Below are 18,935 nucleotides of genomic sequence, written 5' to 3'. Positions count from 1 at the left end.
CACAGCACGGCAATCCGGGGGGGTGTGGGGCTGGGGGGGCTGGGGGCAGCTCCAGTGCACCCCTTTTTACCCTGGCAGGTGCTGGCTTGGGGGTGCTGGGGGGTGAGGGGGGGGGAATGACACCCATCAGGGAAAGGATCCGGCCCCGTGGATTTGGGGTGGGGGGGTGGAATCTGGGGTGGTGGGACAGCGGGGGCTGCAGAGCCGGCCCCGACAGCCGCCCGCGCCCGCTGAGGCTCTGAGGGGGGGTCCCCAGGGCTGGGGAGGGGGGGGGCACAGGGTTGGGATGCTCCCCAACCCCCCCCGCCCCCCTTCTCCCTCCAGGAAGGTACCGAACAGAAAGATGAGTGGAAGCTCGAAGAGACTCAGGGTGGGGGTTAAGGGGGCTGAAGGGGGGGGGTGGGTGGGTGGGGGTGAGGGGGGCCACATCCCCCACTTACCACCAACCCCCAGTTGGGTGTGTTTGGGGAGGGGGGGGAACAGGGAGTTGGGGCAGCACATAGAGTCCAACCACCAGAAGAGAAGCTGGGCAGGAGGGTGAGGACGAACCCCTGAATATCAGGGGACAGTCGTGAGGTACCTATGGACCCCCCCACCACCCGTACCCCCCCCCTCCCCTTCTTTTCATCCCCCCCCACCCCCTTTAGACGTGCGTCTGCATCCGCTGCTGGAAGCGCTGCCCGTAGTCCGAGTGCTGGGAGGTGTAGGAGAAGCGGGTGGCGCTGGCGTACTTGCCCATGGGGTCGTAGGCGTCGTAGGGTGCCCTGTCCAAACCGGGGGGCTGCCCGTACCCCAAACGGTAGGTGGCATAACCAGCACCCGCCGGGAAGGCGGCGTGACCCCCGTAGTTCTCATAGGAGAGCTGACTCGCCGTCTCACCGCCCCCCGTACCGGGAGGGGGTCCAGGACCCGGTGCCGCCGCTACCGCCGCCGCCGCTGCCGCCGCCGCTGCCTCGGGGTTGTAGTCGGAGGTGGGAGCCCGGCTGTAGGTGTTGAGCTGGGCGTAGCCGCTGGAGTGGGACAGGCGGGAAGGGGGACGGGTGTCGTAACGCGCCGGGCCGGGGTTGCGGTAGTCGGCGTAGAGGACGGTGCGGGACGACGGGCGGTCCTCGTGGGCGCGGACGTTGTAGTAGCCGTTGGTGGGGTCCTGGGAGGAGAGGGGGATGACAGGAGATTTGGGGGGGGGCTCCGTAGGGAGCAGATCCATGAATCCCAGCCCTTTCCCCTCCCTGAGCTTGAGGGGGCTCCATAGGGAGCAGATCCATGAATCCCAGCCCTTTCCCCCTGCTGAGCTTGAGGGGGCTCCATAAGGAGCAGATCCATGAATCCCAGCCCTTTCGCCTCCCTGAGCTTGAGGGGGCTCCATAGGGAGCAGATCCATGAATCCCAGCCCTTTCCCCCTGCTGAGCTTGAGGGGTCTCTGTAGGGAGCAGATCCATGAATCCCAGCCCTTTCCCCCCTCCCTGAGCTTGAGGGGTCTCCATAGGGAGCAGATCCATGAATCCCAGCCCTTTCCCCTCCCTGAGCTTGAAGGGGGCTCCATAGGGAGCAGATCCATGAATCCCAGCCCTTTCGACTCCCTGAGCTTGTGGGGGCTCCACAGGGAGCAGATCCCTGAATCCCAGCCCTTTCCCCCCCCGCTGAGCACCCCTCAGCCACCCCATTTGGGACAAAAAGGGGGCCCTGCCCCTTGTTTTGCACCCCAGCCCCAGACCTTGAGCTCGTACTCCTCGCGGGTGTCGCTGTCGCAGCGCAGGTCCTGCTTCAAGTCCACGTCGTCCTTGAACGACTGCGGGAGAGGGGGAGGGAGAGACGCGCTCAGACCTCCGCCATCCCATCCCCCCCCAGCGTGGGGCGGGCAAGGGCGCTGTGGGGTGATGGGGTGACCCCCCCAGCCCTCATTGTGGGGTGCCCCTCACCGAGTAGATGGCCTTCATGACGCGGGTGGCCGTGGAGACGCTGGCCGTGTCCTCCTCGCGATCCGCGTGCAGCGTCAGGGGCTCCCTGTTCACCGTCTCCACCTTGATGTCCAACTTGCGCAGCGTCACGTCCTTGCGGCCTTGGGGACACGTGGGACCGAGGATGGGGACGGCCACCAGCAGCATCCGCCCACTCCCACCCCATGGGTGGCACCCCTTGCCATGGGCAGCACCCACAATCCCCCCCTGCAGATCCCCCCTCCCCACACTTCCTCCCCACACTTCCTCCCCACACTTCCTCCCTCCCTCCCTCCCTCCCTCCCTCCCTCCCTCCCTTCCTCCCTTCCTCCCTTCCTCCCTTCCTCCCTTCCTCCCTTCCTTCCTTCCTTCCTTCCTTCCTTCCTTCCTTCCTTCCTTCCTTCCTTCCTTCCTTCCTTCCTTCCTTCCTTCCTTCCTTCCTTCCTCCCTTCCTCCCTTCCTCCCTTCCTCCCTTCCTCCCTTCCTCCCTTCCTTCCTCCCTCCCTTCCTCCCTTCCTTCCTCCCTTCCTCCCTTCCTCCCTCCCTCCCTCCCTTCCTTCCTCCCTCCCTCCCTCCCTCCCTCCCTCCCTTCCCCCCTCCACTCACTTCCTTTCCGGCGCCGGTAGAGGAAGCAGGCGAGCGCCGCGAGGAAGCCGATGAGGAGGATGCTGGCGCCGATGGTGGCCCCGGCGATGATGCCCACGGGCAAGACTTCTACAGGAGACGGGGAGACGTTAGCTGGGGACAGGGGACAGGGGCGCTGCCAGGAGGTGGCCGTGGGGGTGGGCTGCCTGCCCTCACCCCCGCGGCGGGCGGTGCGGCGTGGCCGCGGCGCCGCGCCGGCGGTACCTTTCTCCTCCAGCTGGATGATGGCGGTTCCCGGCCCGAAGCTGTTCCAGGCTGTGCAGTTGTAGCGGGTCTGGAAGTCGGCGTCCATCACGTTGTTGATGGTGAGGGTGGAGAGGACGCCGCTGCCTGTGTTACTCCTCTCCACCGTGTACCGCTCCAGCGTCCCCGCCTCCAGAATGTTCTCCTTCCAGGCCCACGCCTGCCCCACGCCGGGGTGGGGGAGAGGAGGGGGGTGGTGGTGGGGGTTGTGTCAGCACCTGCACCTCAGCAGCACCCCCCTCTCCCGGCACCCCAAGCCCCCCACACTCACGATGCGGTCTGGGGGCGGCGTGCTGCCGATGAAACACTCCACCTTGCCGCGGTCCCCGCGCACCGCGTACTGCACGGCCTCGCTCGAGATGATGGGGGGTCCTGGGGAGGGGGGGGGGTTAAGGAGGAAAGGGAGGGGGCTTGACTAAACTCCCCAGGGAGAAGGGGATGCCACATGACAGGCACAACTCATCACAAGCATCACACCATCCGTGTCCTGGCTCAGGAGGTGGCACGGGGTGGGGGTGGGGGGGAGGATGAGGAGGGGGCTGGTGGCTGCTCACCAGGGGAGGGGGACACTCACCGTTGACGTAGAGGGTGACCTCACGCTCGCCCACCCCGATGCGGGGCACGATGGCCTTGCAGACGTACTGCCCCGCGTCCGCCTGCGTGACGGACTTGAGGTACAGCTGGTTGCTGTTGCTCAGGACCTGGGTGCAAACACCAGGGGGGGCATCAGGGAAGGGGGGGGGTACAGGGCTTTGTCTTCCCCCTCCCCCTCAACCTTGGACCACCCCCTCCCCAATTTAGCCCCCAGACCTTACCATGTTGGACTCCTTTTTGGTCCAGGTGAGGGTGAGCGGCGGGTTGCCGGACCACACGCACGTCAGCGTCACGTCGGAGCCGATGTCTGTGACGGTGGGTTTGGGGTCCACCACGATCCGAGGGGCGACTGGAGGGGTAGAGGGGTTGGGGAAGAAGGTGAGGAGCAGCCCAGGGGTGCCAGGGGAGGGTGATGGTGTTGGGGTTGCTGCCCCACTCACAGTGCACGTCCACCAGCGTGCTGACGTTGGTGCTGCCGATGTCGTTGTGCACCTCGCAGGACACGGGCTCCGTGAAGAAGGTGTAATCCACCTGCGTGTCGTACTTGTTCTCCTTGGCATCCTCGATGATCACCCCCCCCTTGGCCCACCTGAGTTGGGGGGGGGAGGGCAGAGACCCAAGGTGGGCATGTTCAGGGGGTGCACAAGACTCCCAGCCCCCCCTCTCTCCCCCCACCTCATCCCCATACGATGCTGAAGCCCAGCCAGGAGGTTGGGTGGGGGGGCCCCCCAGGAGGTGGAAGGGGCACCCCCCCCCCCCCACCAGGAGGTTTGGGGGGGTTGGTCCTCACCTGTAGCCCTTGATCTCAGGGTTGGCGGTCGCCATGCAGGTGAACACGACCCTCTCGCCCTCCTGCACCGTCTGGGGCTGGATGGACAGGGTGACAGTCGGGGGATCTGTGGGAGGGGGGATGGAGCCGTCACAGGCGCTGGCACGGGGCAGGGAGGGGGGGGAACCAAGGGAGAATCCCCCTGCCCTGCACTGTCTGGGCTGCATATCGCCCCCTCCCCACACTGCCACCCAGGGAGGTCCCAAATGCTCAGAGAATCCCTGCCTGCTGTGGGTGCTGCTGTGGGTGCTCTGTGTCTCTTCCCAGTGTGGGCACCCTGTATACCCACCCCTCATGGGGTGCTGGCACCCCACATCCCCATCTGGTGTGGGTGTCAGCCATGAACACCCCACATCCCTGCCTGGTGTGGGTGCCAGCTGGGTGCACCCCACATCCCTGCTGCCCATGGGTACTAGTCATGAGTACCCCACATCCCTGCCTGGTGTGGGTGCCAGCTGGGTGCATCCCGCATCCCTGCTGTCCGTGGGTGCCCCACATCCCTATCTGGTGTGGGTGTTGGTCGTGGGCACCCCACATCCCCACCCAGTGCGGGTACCAGCTGAGAGCACCCCGCACCCCCATCCTTCATGGGCGCCGGCCGTGGGTACCCGGCGGAGCCTTCCCGCAGCTGCCGCTGGAGGTCGGTGTTCGCCACCGAGTCCCAGCCCGACCATCCCCGGCACCAGCCGGCTGAGACCGAGGTAACCTCCCCCATCCCCTCCCAACAATGCGAACCTCCCCATCCCCCAACCTCCCCATCCCCCAACCTCCCCATCCCCCAACCCCATCCCCTCGTCAGGGACCCGGCTCCAACCGCAGAACGGGGCCACCCAAGCGCCCCATCACTCCCAGGTACCCCCCAAACCCCCCATCTCCATCTCCGCCCAGCTCCCACTCACGGTGGACGTTGAGCTTGACGAAGGTCTCCTTGCCGGCCGGGATGGCGTCGTTGGTGCTGCGGCAGGAGAACACCCGCCCGATGTCCAGGTCGGTTGGGTTGATGGCGAGTTGGCTGGTGGTCGTCTCCCTCTTGCCATCAGCCAACACCTCCTGACAAAGAGAGGGGGACAATCCCTGTTAGCTCCCCATGCCAGGGATGCTGAGGTCCACATTGGCTCCCAGTGCCAGGGATGCTGAGGTCCCTGTTGGCTCCCAGTGCCAGGGATGCTGAGGTCCCCATTGGCTCCCTATGCCAGGGATGCCACAGCCCCCATTGGCTCCCCATGCCAGGGATGCCAAGGTCCCTGTTGGCTCCCCATGCCAGGGATGCTGAGGTCCCCATTGGCTCCCTGTGCCAGGGATGCCGAGGTCCCTGTTGGCTCCCAGTGCCAGGGATACCAAAGTCCCTGTTGACTCCCAGTGCCAGGGATGCCACAGCCCCCATTGGCTCCCCATGCCAGGGATGCCAAGGTCCCTGTTGGCTCCCCATGCCAGGGATGCTGAGGTCCCCGTTGGCTCCCAGTGCCAGGGATGTCGAGGTCCCTGTTGGCTCCCAGTGCCAGGGATACCAAAGTCCCTGTTGACTCCCAGTGCCAGGGATGCTGAGGTCTCCATTGGCTCCCTGTGCCAGGGATGCCACAGCCCCCTTTGGCTCCCAGTGCCAGGGATGCTGAGGTCTCCATTGGCTCCCTGTGCCAGGGATACCAAGGTCCCCGTTGGCTCCCAGTGCCAGGGATGCCACAGCCCCCACTGGCTCCCCATGCCAGGGATGCTGAGGTCCCCGTTGGCTCCCAGTGCCAGGGATGCTGAAGTCCCTGTTGGCTCCCTGTGCCAGGGATGCCGAGGCACAGCATGGGGTGGGAGGGCTGGATGTGGGGTCGGGGGTCCCGGTGTGTCCCCGTACCGTGGTGGTGATGGCTCCATCCTGCTGGAGCCCATCCCTGTACCAGAGGATGGTGGCTGCTGGCTTGGCGCTGCGTGCCCGGCACGTCAGGTTGTAGGGGGTCCCCGCACGCAGCAGGATCTCGGGGGCTCCGTCGATGGTGGGGTCCTCAGGGGGGACTGCAGAGGGGAGAGGGGACACCGGGGTGGGTGCCAGGGCTCCCTGGGCACGCAGAGACCCCCACACCACGGCGTGTCCCTGGTACAGGGGGTGTGATTTCAGGCAGTGGAGGTCGATCTCCTCCCTGGCACCATGGGCAGGATTCAGCATTGGGCTGGTGCCAAGGGGGTCTTGATCCCCTTCTGCATCCAGAGCTAAAACCCCCTCACTGAGTTACCAGCTCTTGTGGGGAAGGAAAGTGGATGCCAGCCAGGGTGGGGGGGCATGAGCTGAGCTGGCCTGGGGTGTCCCTGGGATGGGGGCTTGGAGGGAGGGGAGCTTTTGGGGAGGGGGGTTCGTGCCACACGTGTGGAGATGGATGGGCTGGGATGGCTTCAGCTGTTTGGGAACGTCCCCAGTGGCAACAAGGGAAATGGCTCTGGGGCAGGAGTGAGGGTCCCCAGCCCCCACCTCTGCCCAGGGAACCCCCTGCCCAGGGACCCCCATGCCCAAAGAACCCTGGGACCCCCCAGCCCTGCCTCAGCTGAGCCCCACACCAAGCAGGGAGACCCCCACTGAGCTTGGTAGGGAACCCCCTGGGTACCCCCAACCTCGGCAGTGCCACCCCAAAGACCTTAGGGCAGGGCTGTTCCCACCACTTCAAGGGTGTCCCCTTCAGGCTGGGGGTCCCCAGGTACCATCCCTGCCTGGGGGTGGGGTGGTGCAGGGGGTGGGGATGCTCCAGCAGCTGCATCACACCCCATCCACATCTCGGGCTCGTGGGCCTTTTATCTCCTGCCTTTCCAATGGGAATTTCAACACCAGAAGGAGAAGAGGAGGGGGAGGGGGGTGGTGGAAATTAAGAAATCCTCCCCAAAATCCTCCCCTGCAGCTCCAGCATTTTCTTTCCTTTCCTTATTTTTTTACAAGGCACAAAAGTCAGGGAAATCAAAGTTACTGCACTCGCAGGGCCCGTAACTCAGGCGCAGCGTGAATATAGATTAAGGCATTAAAGATAATGGCACATCCAGGCTGCTGGAGGGAAGGGGGGTGGCAGCAGCGCAGCCAGCACCAGCCCTGCCCGCGCCTGCGACCAGCCACGCTGCCCGTGACAGCTCAGGGGATGCAGGAGATCAGAGAATCCCAGACTGGGCTGGGGTGGGAGGGACCCCAAGGGTCCCAGAGCTCCAACCCCCCTGCCACAGGCAGGGACACCAACCTCCAGCCCTGGAGCTACACAAGGTTGCCAAGGGCCCCAGCCAACCTGGCCTTGGACACCCCCAGGGATGGGGCACCCACCCCCTCTCTGGGCAGCCCCTTCCAGCCCCTCACCACTCTCTCTGGACAGAACTTCCCCCTAATCTCTCCTCTCCCCCTTCCCTCCTCCAGCTTCACCCCATCCCCCTTGTCCTGCCATTATCCACCCTTTAACAAGCTGATTCCCCTCCTGTTCCTCTGCTCCCTTCAGGGACTGGGGGGCTGCAATGAGGTCCCCCCACAGCCTTCTCTTCTCCAGGCTGCCCCAGCCCAGCTCCCTCAGCCTCTCTCCATGGGGAGCTGCTCCAGCCCTCTGAGCATCTCTGTGGCTCCTCTGACCCCTCTCCAACAGCCCCACATCTTCCTTGTGCTGGGCCCCAGCTCTGGCCACAGGACTCCAGCTGGGGAGGGCAGAGCAGAGAGGGACAATCCCCTCCCTGTCCCTGCTGCCACCCCTCTGCTGATGGATCCCATCGCCCTTCCCAGCTGCAGGAGCCACTGCTGGCTCAGGGGAAGTTCCTCATCCCCCACGACCCCCAGGTCCTTCTCCTCAGGGCTGCTCTCCAGGAGCAACTCTCCCAGTCTGTATCCGTGACAGGGATTCCTCCAGCCCAAGTGCAACACCTGACCCTTCGATATGGGGGGGTACAGTGGGAGATGGGGGGGTACAGTGTGGGGCTGGGGCCTTACTCAGCACGGTGAGCTTGGCGCGGCGGGAGCGCAGCGCGGCCTCGGTGGCCTGGCACTCGTAGACGGCGTCATCGGAGAGCTCGGCGTCGCTGATCTCCAGGTTGTACTGGCCCGAGTCGGCCGTGCCCACGATGCGGTAGCGCGGCCAGGCTGTGGGGACAGCACGAGGAGGGGGGGGTCAGCATGGAGGGAAGGGGTCCCCGGCTCATGTGGGGTCCCCGGCATATGTGGGGTCCCTGGAATGTGTGGGGTCTCCAGCACATGTGGGGTCCCTGGCATGTGTGGGGTCCCCAGCACATGTGGGGTCCCCGGCACATGTGGGGTCCCTGGAATGTGTGGGGTCCCCAGCACATGTGGGGTCCCTGGAACGTGTGGGGTCCCTGACATGTGTGGGGTCACCAGCACATGTGGGGTCCCTGGCTCATGTGGGGTCCCTGGAATGTGTGGGGTCCCCAGCATGTGTGGGACCCCTGGCTGGGGACCCCAGGGATCCCTGGCTCATGTGGGACCCCTGTGACATGTGTGAGCCTGGTACATGTGGGGTCCCCTGGCATGTGTGGGACCCCTAGCCGGGGACCCCAGGCACATGTGGGGTCCCTTGGCACATGTGGGACCCCTGTGACATATGGGAGCCTGGTACATGTGGGGTCCCCTGGCATGTGTGGGGTCCCCAGCTCATGTAGGGTCCCCAGCACATGTGGGGTCCCTGGCTCATGTGGGGTCCCTGGAATGTGTGGGGTCCCCAGCATGTGTGGGACCCCTAGCTGGGGACCCCAGGCACATGTGGGGTCCCTTGGCACATGTGGGGTCCCTGGCACATGTGGGGTCCCCTGGCACATGTGGGACCCCTGGCACGTGTGTGACTCCGTGACACAGGATGCTCAGGGCAGGCAGGGACCCCGGTGGGTGCAGGAGGCAGCAGATCCTGGGTGCTCAGCCCCAGCCGGCGCTTCGCTCCCGGGGCACGTGGCTCCAGCCCTGCAGCATCTGGAGATGCCGCTCAGGGAGCTGGGAAACGGGTCAGGGGGAAGTGGCACAGCGGGAGATGTACCAGGGACAGCCCCTACCCCCACGGTGACGTCCCCAGAGCCACCCCACAGGTACCTTTGAGCCCCTGCCCCATTCCCAGGGCGAGGCCGTCTTTGGTCCATTGCACGATCCCGGAGTAGTTGAGCACCACGCAGGAGAGGACGATCCTCTGGCCGGCCACCACCGTCTGGTCCTCAGGCTCCTCCACGAACCGAGTCTGCGCCACTGGGGACAGAGGAGGGGGCTCAGCCAGGGCTTTGGGTGCCCCCCATCCCCACACCAAGTGCCCCACATCCCCGCACCCACTGCTCCATCATGCCAGCGGCTCCATCACCACAGTCACCTCCATCACAGCCTCACCGGGGACCCCCACAGCCACACGCGGTCCCCAGAGGTTTTGGAGTAGCTGAGGGGGTGTGGAGGTTTTGGAGTAGCTGAGAGGGTGTGGGGACCCCCCCCAAGCCAAGCTCTGTCACACCCCTGAGCCCCCACCCTGTGCAGCAGCCGGCATTGATCTCAGGCCCCATCACAGCGCCTGTCACGCGGCCAGCGGGGTATCGACCAGGACACAGCAGGGGGAGGGGACACACATGTGCCAACATGGGCGTTCCAACACGCGTGTTCTGGGTCAGGGCACAGGGGACCAGGACCCCGAGGGCAGCAGGGAGAGGGACATCATGGCGGAGGAGCCGCCTCTCCCCGCCCAGTTCCACCCACCCCACCCCCCCCTTTAGAAGTTTTAGTTTGGGGTTTGTTGGTTGGGGTTTTTTATAACCTAAAATATTCAGATTCTCTCCACCCAGCAGCAGAGGGGGAGCAGAAAGGCAGGAATCCCTTCTGGGGATGAGCGAGCTGCGGATAACCAAGCTGCGGAGTCCCCAGCGCGGCCTCGGCCTGCGCGGAGCGCGGCTCAGGCCTGGCACCGCACGACTAGGCCGCTGGCGGCCTGCCCCGCTCCTTCCCCACGGCCACAGCCACAGCTGGGGTACCCCAACCCCGTTGGGTTTGTCGCCAGCTTGTACTATGTCCTCACAGAGCTGGGGAGGGGGGCCTGGGCTCCCTCCTGCCTTTGATCCTGAAAATAAAGCCCCCCCCCCCTTCCCTGACAGCTCCCGAAATCCCTGCGCCGCGGCCTCCCTCCCTTCCCGGCAGCCCCCGCGGCCGTGGGGGCCCTGAGGGTGCCGTGGGGGCCCTGAGGGTGCTGTGGGGGCCCTGAGGCTCAGCCACGCTGCTTGTCCCCACGCCAAGGGGGATGGGACGCACTGGCGCATGGCACCCTCCTCGCCATGCAGGGTGGGGTACAGCTGGAGGGACCCCACCACCCTCACGCGGTGTCCCGACCCCATACACCGAAAGGGTCAGCGTCAGGCATCCCCCCAACCCCCAGGATCGGGCACCCCAAGATCCCTGGGATCTTGGGATGTGACCCCCCAGGATCCCCAGAATGAGGTATCCTTGGCGTGGGGTACCCCCAAATCCAGCACCCAAGGATGGGGGCACCCCCAGATTCATGGTAGCCCTGGATCGCTGGGATGGGACACTCCAGGATCCCAGGACATGGCACCCCAGGTTTAAAGAGTCGAGGGCACAGATACCCCCCAGGACAGGGCACCCCTGGATTGGGCACCCCAGGATCCCTGCAGCGGGGCACCCCAGCACCCTGGGATGTAGCACCACTGGCCATGCACCAGGGACCTGCAGCCCACAGCGCTGAGGGGGGGGCAGTCAGTGGTCCTGGTCCCCCCCATGGGGTAACCCCAGCCCCCCCCAAACCCCAGCCCACGCTTGCCAGCCCCATGGCTCCCGGGGAGGGGAGACATCCAGGGATGCAGGGAGGGAGCTAAAGGGAAGGAGAGTGGGAGAAGGTGGGAGGGATGGAGCAGGATTGGAGGGGGGGAGGGATGAGGGGAGAGGGGAATAAAAAGCAGAGCGGAGATCAAAGAGGAAGGTGCCTGGAGAGAGGTGGGCGTGAGGGAAGATCAGAGCCGGGAACGGGGAGCCAGACAGGTGGGAGGAGGCGCAGGCAGCGGCGAACGGTGCCAGGCAGAGCGGGGGGACCCACGGCCCGACGGGCAGCGCGGCCTGGGCCTGGCTGGCACAGCACCGGACCGGCACCGGGCTGGCACGGCACTGGCACGGCACCAGTATGGCACTGGGCTGACACGGCACTGGGCTGACACGGCACTGGGCTGGCATGGCACTGGCATGGCACCAGTATGGCACTGGGCTGACATGGCACTGGGCTGGCACGGCACTGGCATGGCACTGGCATGGCACCAGTATGGCACTGGACTGACACGGCACTGGGCTGGCACGGCACTGGCATGGCACTGGCATGGCACCAGTATGGCACTGGGCTGACACAGCACTGGGCTGGCACGGCACTGGCATGGCACCAGTATGGCACTGGGATGAAACAGCACTGGGCTGGCATGGCACTGGCACGGCACCAGTATGGCACTGGGCTGACACGGCACTGGGCTGACATGGCACTGGGCTGACATGGCACTGGGCTGGCATGGCACTGGCATGGCACCAGTATGGCACTGGACTGACATGGCACTGGGCTGGCACAGCAATGCATGGCACCAGTATGGCACGGGGTTGGCACGGCAATGAGCTGGCACGGTACTGGCACGGCACCAGTATGGCACTGGGCTGACATAGCACTGGGCTGGCACAGCACCGGGCTGGTATGGCACTGGCATAGCACTGGTGTGGCATTGGCATGGCACTGGCATGGCACCAGTATGGCACTGGGCTGACACGGCACTGGGCTGACATGGCACTGGCATGGCACCAGTATGGCACTGGGCTGACATGGCACTGGGCTGGCACAGCAATGCACGGCACCAGTATGGCACTGGGCTGACACGGCACTGGGCTGGCATGGCACTGGCATAGCACTGGCGTGGCATTGGGCCAGCACGACACTGGCACAGCACCAGTATGTCACTGGGCTGGCACAGCACTGGGCTGGCATGGCACTAGCACAGCACCAGTATGGCACTGGGCTGGCATGGCCACACGTGCTTGTGTGCACGGGAACACGCCCCAGCGTGGGGCAGGGGCTGGGGGAGGTGCTGGGGGGGGGGGGATACAGCCAGGGAGCCCCCCCCAGCCTGTCTCCCAGCATCCCCCAGCATGGGGCAGGGGCTGGGGGAGCTGGAGGGGCAGCCAGGGACCCTCCCCTCCTCCCAGCCTGTCTCCCAGCATCCCCCAGCATGGGGCAGGGGCTGTGGGAAGTGTGTGTGGGGGGGCAGCCAGGGACCCTCCCCTCCCAGCCTGTCTCCCCGCATCTCCCAGGCGCGGGGCTGATGGAGCCCCAGGGCTGGAGCTCCCGTCCCGTCCCGCCCCCCCCCTCCTCCTCCTCCTCCTCCTCCTCCCGCTATTAAACTGGGGGTTCAAAGCGCAGCTCCTGATTCGTGCTGACAGCTTTCAGATGGAGCCAAAGCTCCTCGCGCTCCGGGGGGGGCTTTTTCCCTTCCACTTTATTATTATTTCATCTCTCCCCCCTTCCTTCCCCCCCCCCCTTTTCCCTTCTCCCTCCTCCCTCTCCCCCCCCCTCCTTTCCCCCTTTCCCAAGTTATTCCCTGCTATTTCTATTGGAAGGGAAAAACTGGGCAGGGAAGGGAAATAATTAATTAAATAAATATATATATCCATCCCCCCCACCCCACCCCCCCTCGCTGCCATTCCCCCTCCCACCCCCCCTGGTTTTATTCTCTGGGAGAGAAAAGAGGATTTGGGATCCCTGCAGCCCTGCCTGGAGAGATGGGAGAGGAGGGAGGGCAGGATGAGACCGTGGCTGGGTGCTGTGGGTGGGGGGTGTTGCTGGTGTGTGTGTGTCCCCCCTGCCACTGCTGTCCCCACCCCGCTGTCACAGCCCCCCCACTGTCAGCACCCTGAGCTGGGACAGGGAAAGAAGCACAAGGTGGAGCCCTGAGGGGAGCTGGACCCTTCGCTTGCCACTGGGGAAACTGAGGCACGGAGCGGGGCTGGGCTCAGGGCCTCTCGATGGAGCCCATGGGGGACACGGACACGGTCCCTGCGGGGTCCCATCCTGCCCGGTGCTGGCAGAGCCGGGCTGTGCCTCGCCGGGGGGATGCGCTGGCACCGAGATGTGATGGGGCCTGGCACGTCCCCGCGCCCCCCCGCGCTGCGCCCGGCGTCAGGGGCTATTTTAGGCTCCGGCAATTTGGGTCTTTCAGCTAAACCCGGCTGAGTCTCGGGCAGGGACACGGGGGGCTGGGGGGACACGGGGCTGGGGGGAGCATGGGGGGTTGAGGGGGACATGGGGGGCTGGGGGGACATGGGGGCTGGGGGTGACATGGGGGCTGGGGGGGACATGGGGGGCTGGGGGGACACGGGGGGGCTGGGGGGCATGGGGGGCTGAGGGGGCTGGAGGGACATGGGGGCTGGGGGGACACGAGGGCTGGGGGGACACGGGGGCTGGGGGCACATGGGGGGCTGGAGGGACACGGGGGCTGGAGGGACATGGGGGGCTGGGGGGGACATGGGGCCTGGGGGGACACGGGGGACTGGTGGGGACATGGGGGGCTGGGGGGACATGGGGGGCTGAGGGGGACATGGGGGGCTGGGGGGACACGGGGGACTGGTGGGACATGGGGGGCTGAGGGGGACATGGGGGGCTGAGGGGGCTGGAGGGACATGGGGGCTGGGGGGACACGGGGGGCTAGGGGGGTCATGGGGGGCTGAGGGGGACATGGGGGGCTGGGAGGACATGGGGGCTGGAGGGACATGGGGTCTGGGGGGGACATGGGGGTCTGGGGGGACACGGGGGACTGGGGGGGACATGGGGGGCTGGGGGGACACAGGGGGCTGGGGGGACATGGGGGGCTGAGGGGGACATGGGGGGCTGAGGGGGCTGGAGGGACATGGGGGCTGGGGGGACACGGGGGACTGGGGGGGACATGGGGGGCTGGGGGGACACGGGGGACTGGGGGGGGCATGGGGGGATGAGGGGCACATGGGGGGCTGGGGGGACATGGGGGCTGGGGGGACATGGGGGCTGGGGGGGGCAGCCACCGGGGCTGTGACCCCCCTGCTGCAGGGGGATCAAACTGGTGGGGATCAAACCAGCGGGGATCAAACTGGTGGGGATCAGACCAGTGGGGATCCAACTGGTGATGATCCAACCAGTGAGGATCAAACTGGTGGGGATCTAACCATCAGGGATCCAACTGGTGAGGCTCAGATCAGTGGGGATCAAACTGGTGGGAATTCAACTGTCAGGGATCCAAAGGATGGGGAACCAACTGGCGGGGGTCAAGCTGGTGGGGATCCAACCATAGGGATCACACTGGTGGGGATAAAACTGATGGGGATCCAACTGGTAGGGATCAAACTGGTAGGGATCAAACTGGCAGGGATCAAACTGGTGGGGATCCAACCAGTTGGGATCCAAGTGTCAGGGATCCAATGGATGGGGATCCAACCAGCGGGGATCAAACTATTGGGGATCAAACTGTTGGGGATCAGATCAGTGGGAATCAAACTGTTGGGGATCAAACCGATGGGGATCAAACCAGCAGGGATCAAACTGGTGGGGATCCAACTGGTTGAGATCCAACTGTTAGGGATCCAACGGATGGGGATCCAACCAGCGGGGATCAAACTGTCAGGGATCAAACTGGTGGGGATCAGATCAGTGGGGATCAAACCATCAGGGATCCGTCCAGCAGGGATCCATCCCTGCAGCCCCACACCAGTAACTGGCTGTTTGCCCCAGCGGGTCCCCGTTGCCGTCCCCAGTCCCTGCGGCTCCGGAGCAGCTTGGCAGGAGGCGCCGCTTCCGCTCCTCGCCGGGAGTCGCTCAATGGCCTCCTCTATCCTCCTCTACCCTCCTCTATCCTCCTCTATCCTCCTCTCCCTCCCTCCCAGCATCCTTAACGCTGGAGTGGCGCCACAGAGGAGGGAGAACCCCAGGGTGGTGATGGGGTGGGCACCCTGAGGGGTGGGTACCCTGAGGGGTGGGCATCCTGGATGGTGATGGGGTGGGTACCTTGAGGGGTGGGCATCCTGGATGGTGATGGGGTGGGTACCTTGAGGGGTGGGCATCCTGAGGGGTGGGCACCCCAGGATTGTGATGGGGTGGGCACCCTGAGGGGTGGGCATCCTGGGGGTGAGCACCCTGGATGGTGATGGGGTGGGCACCCCGACGGTGGACACCCTGGGATGGTGATGGAGTGGGCACCCTGAGGGGTGGGCACCCCAAGGGTGGGAATCCCAGGATGGTGATGGGGTGGGCACCCTGAGGGGTGGGCACCCCAGGATGGTGATGGGGTGGGCACCCTGAGGGGTGGGTACCCTGGGGGTGGGCACCCCGGGTTGGTGATGCTGGGGATAACAGCAGGTCCATCCCTGGCTGCACTATCTGGGGGGACAAGGGGGGGTTGGGGGGTTGTGTGGGTGCAACCCTGTCCCTCCCCCTCCCAGCTTCATTATCAGCCACCGGCGCATCCTGGTCCAACAAGCATCGACCCCATTTGACCAAAACCTCTCTCCCCTAATCCTGCCCTGATTGACATTAATTAAATGCTCCTATCCCTTAATTCCTGGTTAATTGAATCCCATGGCCGGGGTGTGCAGGGAGCTGGCAGCATCCCCGGCTGTGCCCATCCTCGTCCCGGCTGCCTCAGGACCTTGGTCCTGGCTCCTCTCCCGGCGCTGGCGGGTCCTCCCCATCCCCATTCCCCTCCCCATCCCCCTTCCCCCTCCCCATCCCCATCCCCATCCCGGCAGGAACGGAAAATATTTCACCACCATCATCTGACGCCAGCGCATCGTTGGCCAGCGCCCAGCGCCCGGGCTTGGGAGGCACCGGGATGGGGCCGCATCCAGCCCGCCCCACTCAGCACCACCTCGGGGTTGGGGGGGGATCATTTGACCCTCATTACATCTGCCCGGGGCTGTTTTAACCTGATCACACCCCTCTGAGGGGGGAAGCCAAGCGTGAGGGGCACAGGAGCCCCCCCAAACCACCCATGGACCTCGTCCTCCACCAATATTGTGCTGTGTCTGTCTCCCCTGGGGCTTTGCAGCCCTCCCTATGGCTGGGGACACTCAGGGGTCCTCAGTCTCCCCTGGGCTTTGCATCCCTCCCTATGGCTGGGGACACTCAGGGGTCCTCAGTCTCCCCTGGGCTTTGCATCCCTCCCTATGGCTGGGGACACTCAGGGGTCCTCAGTCTCCCCTGGGCTTTGCATCCCTCCCTATGGCTGGGGACACTCAGGGGTCCTCAGTCTCCCCTGGGCTTTGCATCCCTCCCTATGGCTGGGGACACTCAGGGGTCCTCAGTCTCCCCTGGGGCTTTGCATCCCTCCCTGTGGCTGGGGACACTCAGGGGTCCTCAGTTTCCCCTGGGGCTTTGCATCCCTCCCTATGGCTGGGGACACTCAGGGGTCCTCAGTCTCCCCTGGGGCTTTGCATCCCTCCCTATGGCTGGGGATACTCAGGGGTCCTCAGTTTCCCCTGGGCTTTGCATCCCTCCCTGTGGCTGGGGACACTCAGGGGTCCTCAGCATCCCCAGCAGGCTGGGTGCTGGTGGTGGTGGTGGGGCTGCTCTGTGCCTGCCCCCCAGCCCAGCTTGGCTCCCCAGGCTGGTGGTAGCAGAGCTCTCCAGGGGAAGGATGCTCCAGTTATTTTCATTTTTTAAAAGGCAAAATTAGAAAAACAAATGAGGAGGAGATTGGTTCCCCTCCCCCGGCCCCGCTGCTTCTCCTCCCCACCTGCTTTGGGCAGCACTGAGCCCCCAAAGCTTCCCCCCACCCAGGAGGGGGTCACCTTGGCTGTGCCACCCCCCCCCCACACACAACATCCCCCAGGGCACTGGGGATGCAGGATGGTCACCCATTGGGACTGGGGCTCCCCATCCCCTCCTCATGCTACTGAAGTGCCTGTGGTGACTCCAGCTGGGCTCTGCCATCCCCCCCATCCCTGGAAAACCGAGGGTCCCCCCACTGTGATTCCAGCTGCTCCCAGTTCCATAGAATCATAGCATCCCAGACTGGTTTGGATTGGGAGGGACCCCAAGGATCACAAAGCTCCAACCCCCCTGCCAGGGTTAGAAGGGACCCCAAGGGTCCCAGAGCTCCAACCCCCCTGCCAGGGTGGGGAGGGACCCCAAGGGCCCCAGAGCTCCAAGCCCCCTGCCAGGGTTGGGAGGACCCCAAGGGTCCCAGAGCTCCAACCCCCCTGCCAGGGTGGGGAGGGACCCCAAGGGCCCCAGAGCTCCAAGCCCCCTGCCAGGGTTGGGAGGGACCCCAAGGGTCCCAGAGCTCCAACCCCCTGCCAGGGTTGGGAGGGACCCCAAGGGTCCCAGAGCTCCAACCCCCTGCCACAGGCAGGGACACCAACCTCCAGCCCTGGAGCTACACAAGGTTGCCCAGGGTCCCAGCCAACCTGGCAGGAGGATGCTGGGGATGGTGGGGATGGTGCCTGGTACCCTGGGTACCACTCCCCAGGCAGCATCCTCAGGTCACCATGGAGATGCTGGCTGTCTTTGCAGGGAAACTGAGGCACAGGCAAGGGAAAACACAAAGGGAGATGGGGGTCTCTCACCCCAAGGATAACCAGGAATTAAGGGATTAAGGTCTCTCCTTGGGGTGAGAGACCCCCATCTCCCTTTGTGTTTTCCCAAGGATCTCTCCTGGTCCCTGTCCCCCAGAGTCCTTGTCCCCCCCAGTCTCAGGGCCCCATGGTTCCATGCCCCATGGTCCCCAGCCCCCCTGGCCCCCAGCACCCATGGCCCCCAGCCCCCATGGTCCCCAAGGGGTCCTCATGGTCCCCAAGGGTTCCCCATGGATCCCAAGGACCACCCCAAGGGTTATCCATGGGGTGACAACCACAGAGTCACGAGGTTGGGAAAGCCCTTTAAGATCACCAAGTCCAATTAAGACCACCAAGTCCAATTAAGCTCATCGAGTCCATTCTCCTCTTCCCAACCCAGCCCCAAATTTTCCCCCTCCATGCCCAGCCCGGGCAGGGGGTGAGGGAAGCTGGGCTGAGGCCCTGGGTAAAAATCAGCAGCACAGGGGCCCAGGGAACCCAATTTTCAATTAAAATGATGTTGGGAAGAGCAATAAATCCCTGGGGGGGGTGTGGGGGGGGAGATGACGGGGTGGAATTGGGTTCTATTTTTCCTTCCTGAGGAGCCTTAAATATTCCCCACCTCATAATAATAATAATAAAATAATAATAATAACACATAAAACCCCCGAAGTCCCAACGTGGGGAAGGAGAGATAAATCCCCCCAGTAATTACAGGACTCTCAGAGCTGCAGAGACCCAATAAACTGGGAACCAGAGCGGGGAGGAGGGGGGAAGGGGGGGGAATAAATGGGTTGGTTTAGTGTAGGGCTCATGAGGCAGGCTGGGGGGGGGCTGGGGAATGGGGGAACCAGGGGGCTGGGGAGGCTGGGGGGCCAGGGAGTGTGAGGGATGGAGACCACAGGGGCTGGGGACTGTGGGGGTCGTGGGCTGGGGGGGATGGGGGCCATGGGGGCTGGGACTGGGGGAGGATGGGGACTGGGGGGGCCAGGGACCATGAGGGATGGGGACTGTGGGGGCCAGGGACCATGGGGGCTGGGGGCCATGGGTGCTGGGACTGGGGGGGAAAGGGACTGGGGGGGACGGGGACTGGGGGGGCCAGGGACCATGGGGGCTGGGGGTGTCAGGGACCATGGGGGCTGGGGGCCAGGGGGTCTGA

The 18,935-nt window shown here is 65.0% G+C and overlaps 1 protein-coding gene across 1 annotated transcript in view; it reads right to left on the bottom strand.

Moving 5' to 3' along the window:
* Positions 1-643: 643 nt before the first annotated feature.
* Positions 644-18,935, bottom strand: part of KIRREL1 (kirre like nephrin family adhesion molecule 1) — a gene marked incomplete at both ends in the record, with an annotated part of 30,285 nt that continues 11,993 nt past the window's right edge. The window contains 14 exons of the mRNA XM_084276557.1: positions 644-1,147; positions 1,715-1,789; positions 1,920-2,059; positions 2,544-2,651; positions 2,787-2,985; positions 3,097-3,197; positions 3,400-3,526; positions 3,641-3,768; positions 3,860-4,008; positions 4,210-4,315; positions 5,148-5,298; positions 6,092-6,249; positions 8,177-8,326; positions 9,281-9,430. Coding sequence (XP_084132683.1) covers positions 644-1,147; positions 1,715-1,789; positions 1,920-2,059; positions 2,544-2,651; positions 2,787-2,985; positions 3,097-3,197; positions 3,400-3,526; positions 3,641-3,768; positions 3,860-4,008; positions 4,210-4,315; positions 5,148-5,298; positions 6,092-6,249; positions 8,177-8,326; positions 9,281-9,430 — 2,246 coding nt within the window. The remainder of the gene's footprint in view (positions 1,148-1,714; positions 1,790-1,919; positions 2,060-2,543; positions 2,652-2,786; positions 2,986-3,096; positions 3,198-3,399; positions 3,527-3,640; positions 3,769-3,859; positions 4,009-4,209; positions 4,316-5,147; positions 5,299-6,091; positions 6,250-8,176; positions 8,327-9,280; positions 9,431-18,935) is intronic.

The sequence above is a fragment of the Gallinula chloropus genome (assembly GCF_964237585.1).
Source record: "Gallinula chloropus genome assembly, chromosome: 29".
Taxonomy (NCBI): domain Eukaryota; kingdom Metazoa; phylum Chordata; class Aves; order Gruiformes; family Rallidae; genus Gallinula; species Gallinula chloropus.
This window is presented reverse-complemented; position numbering and strand designations above follow the sequence as displayed.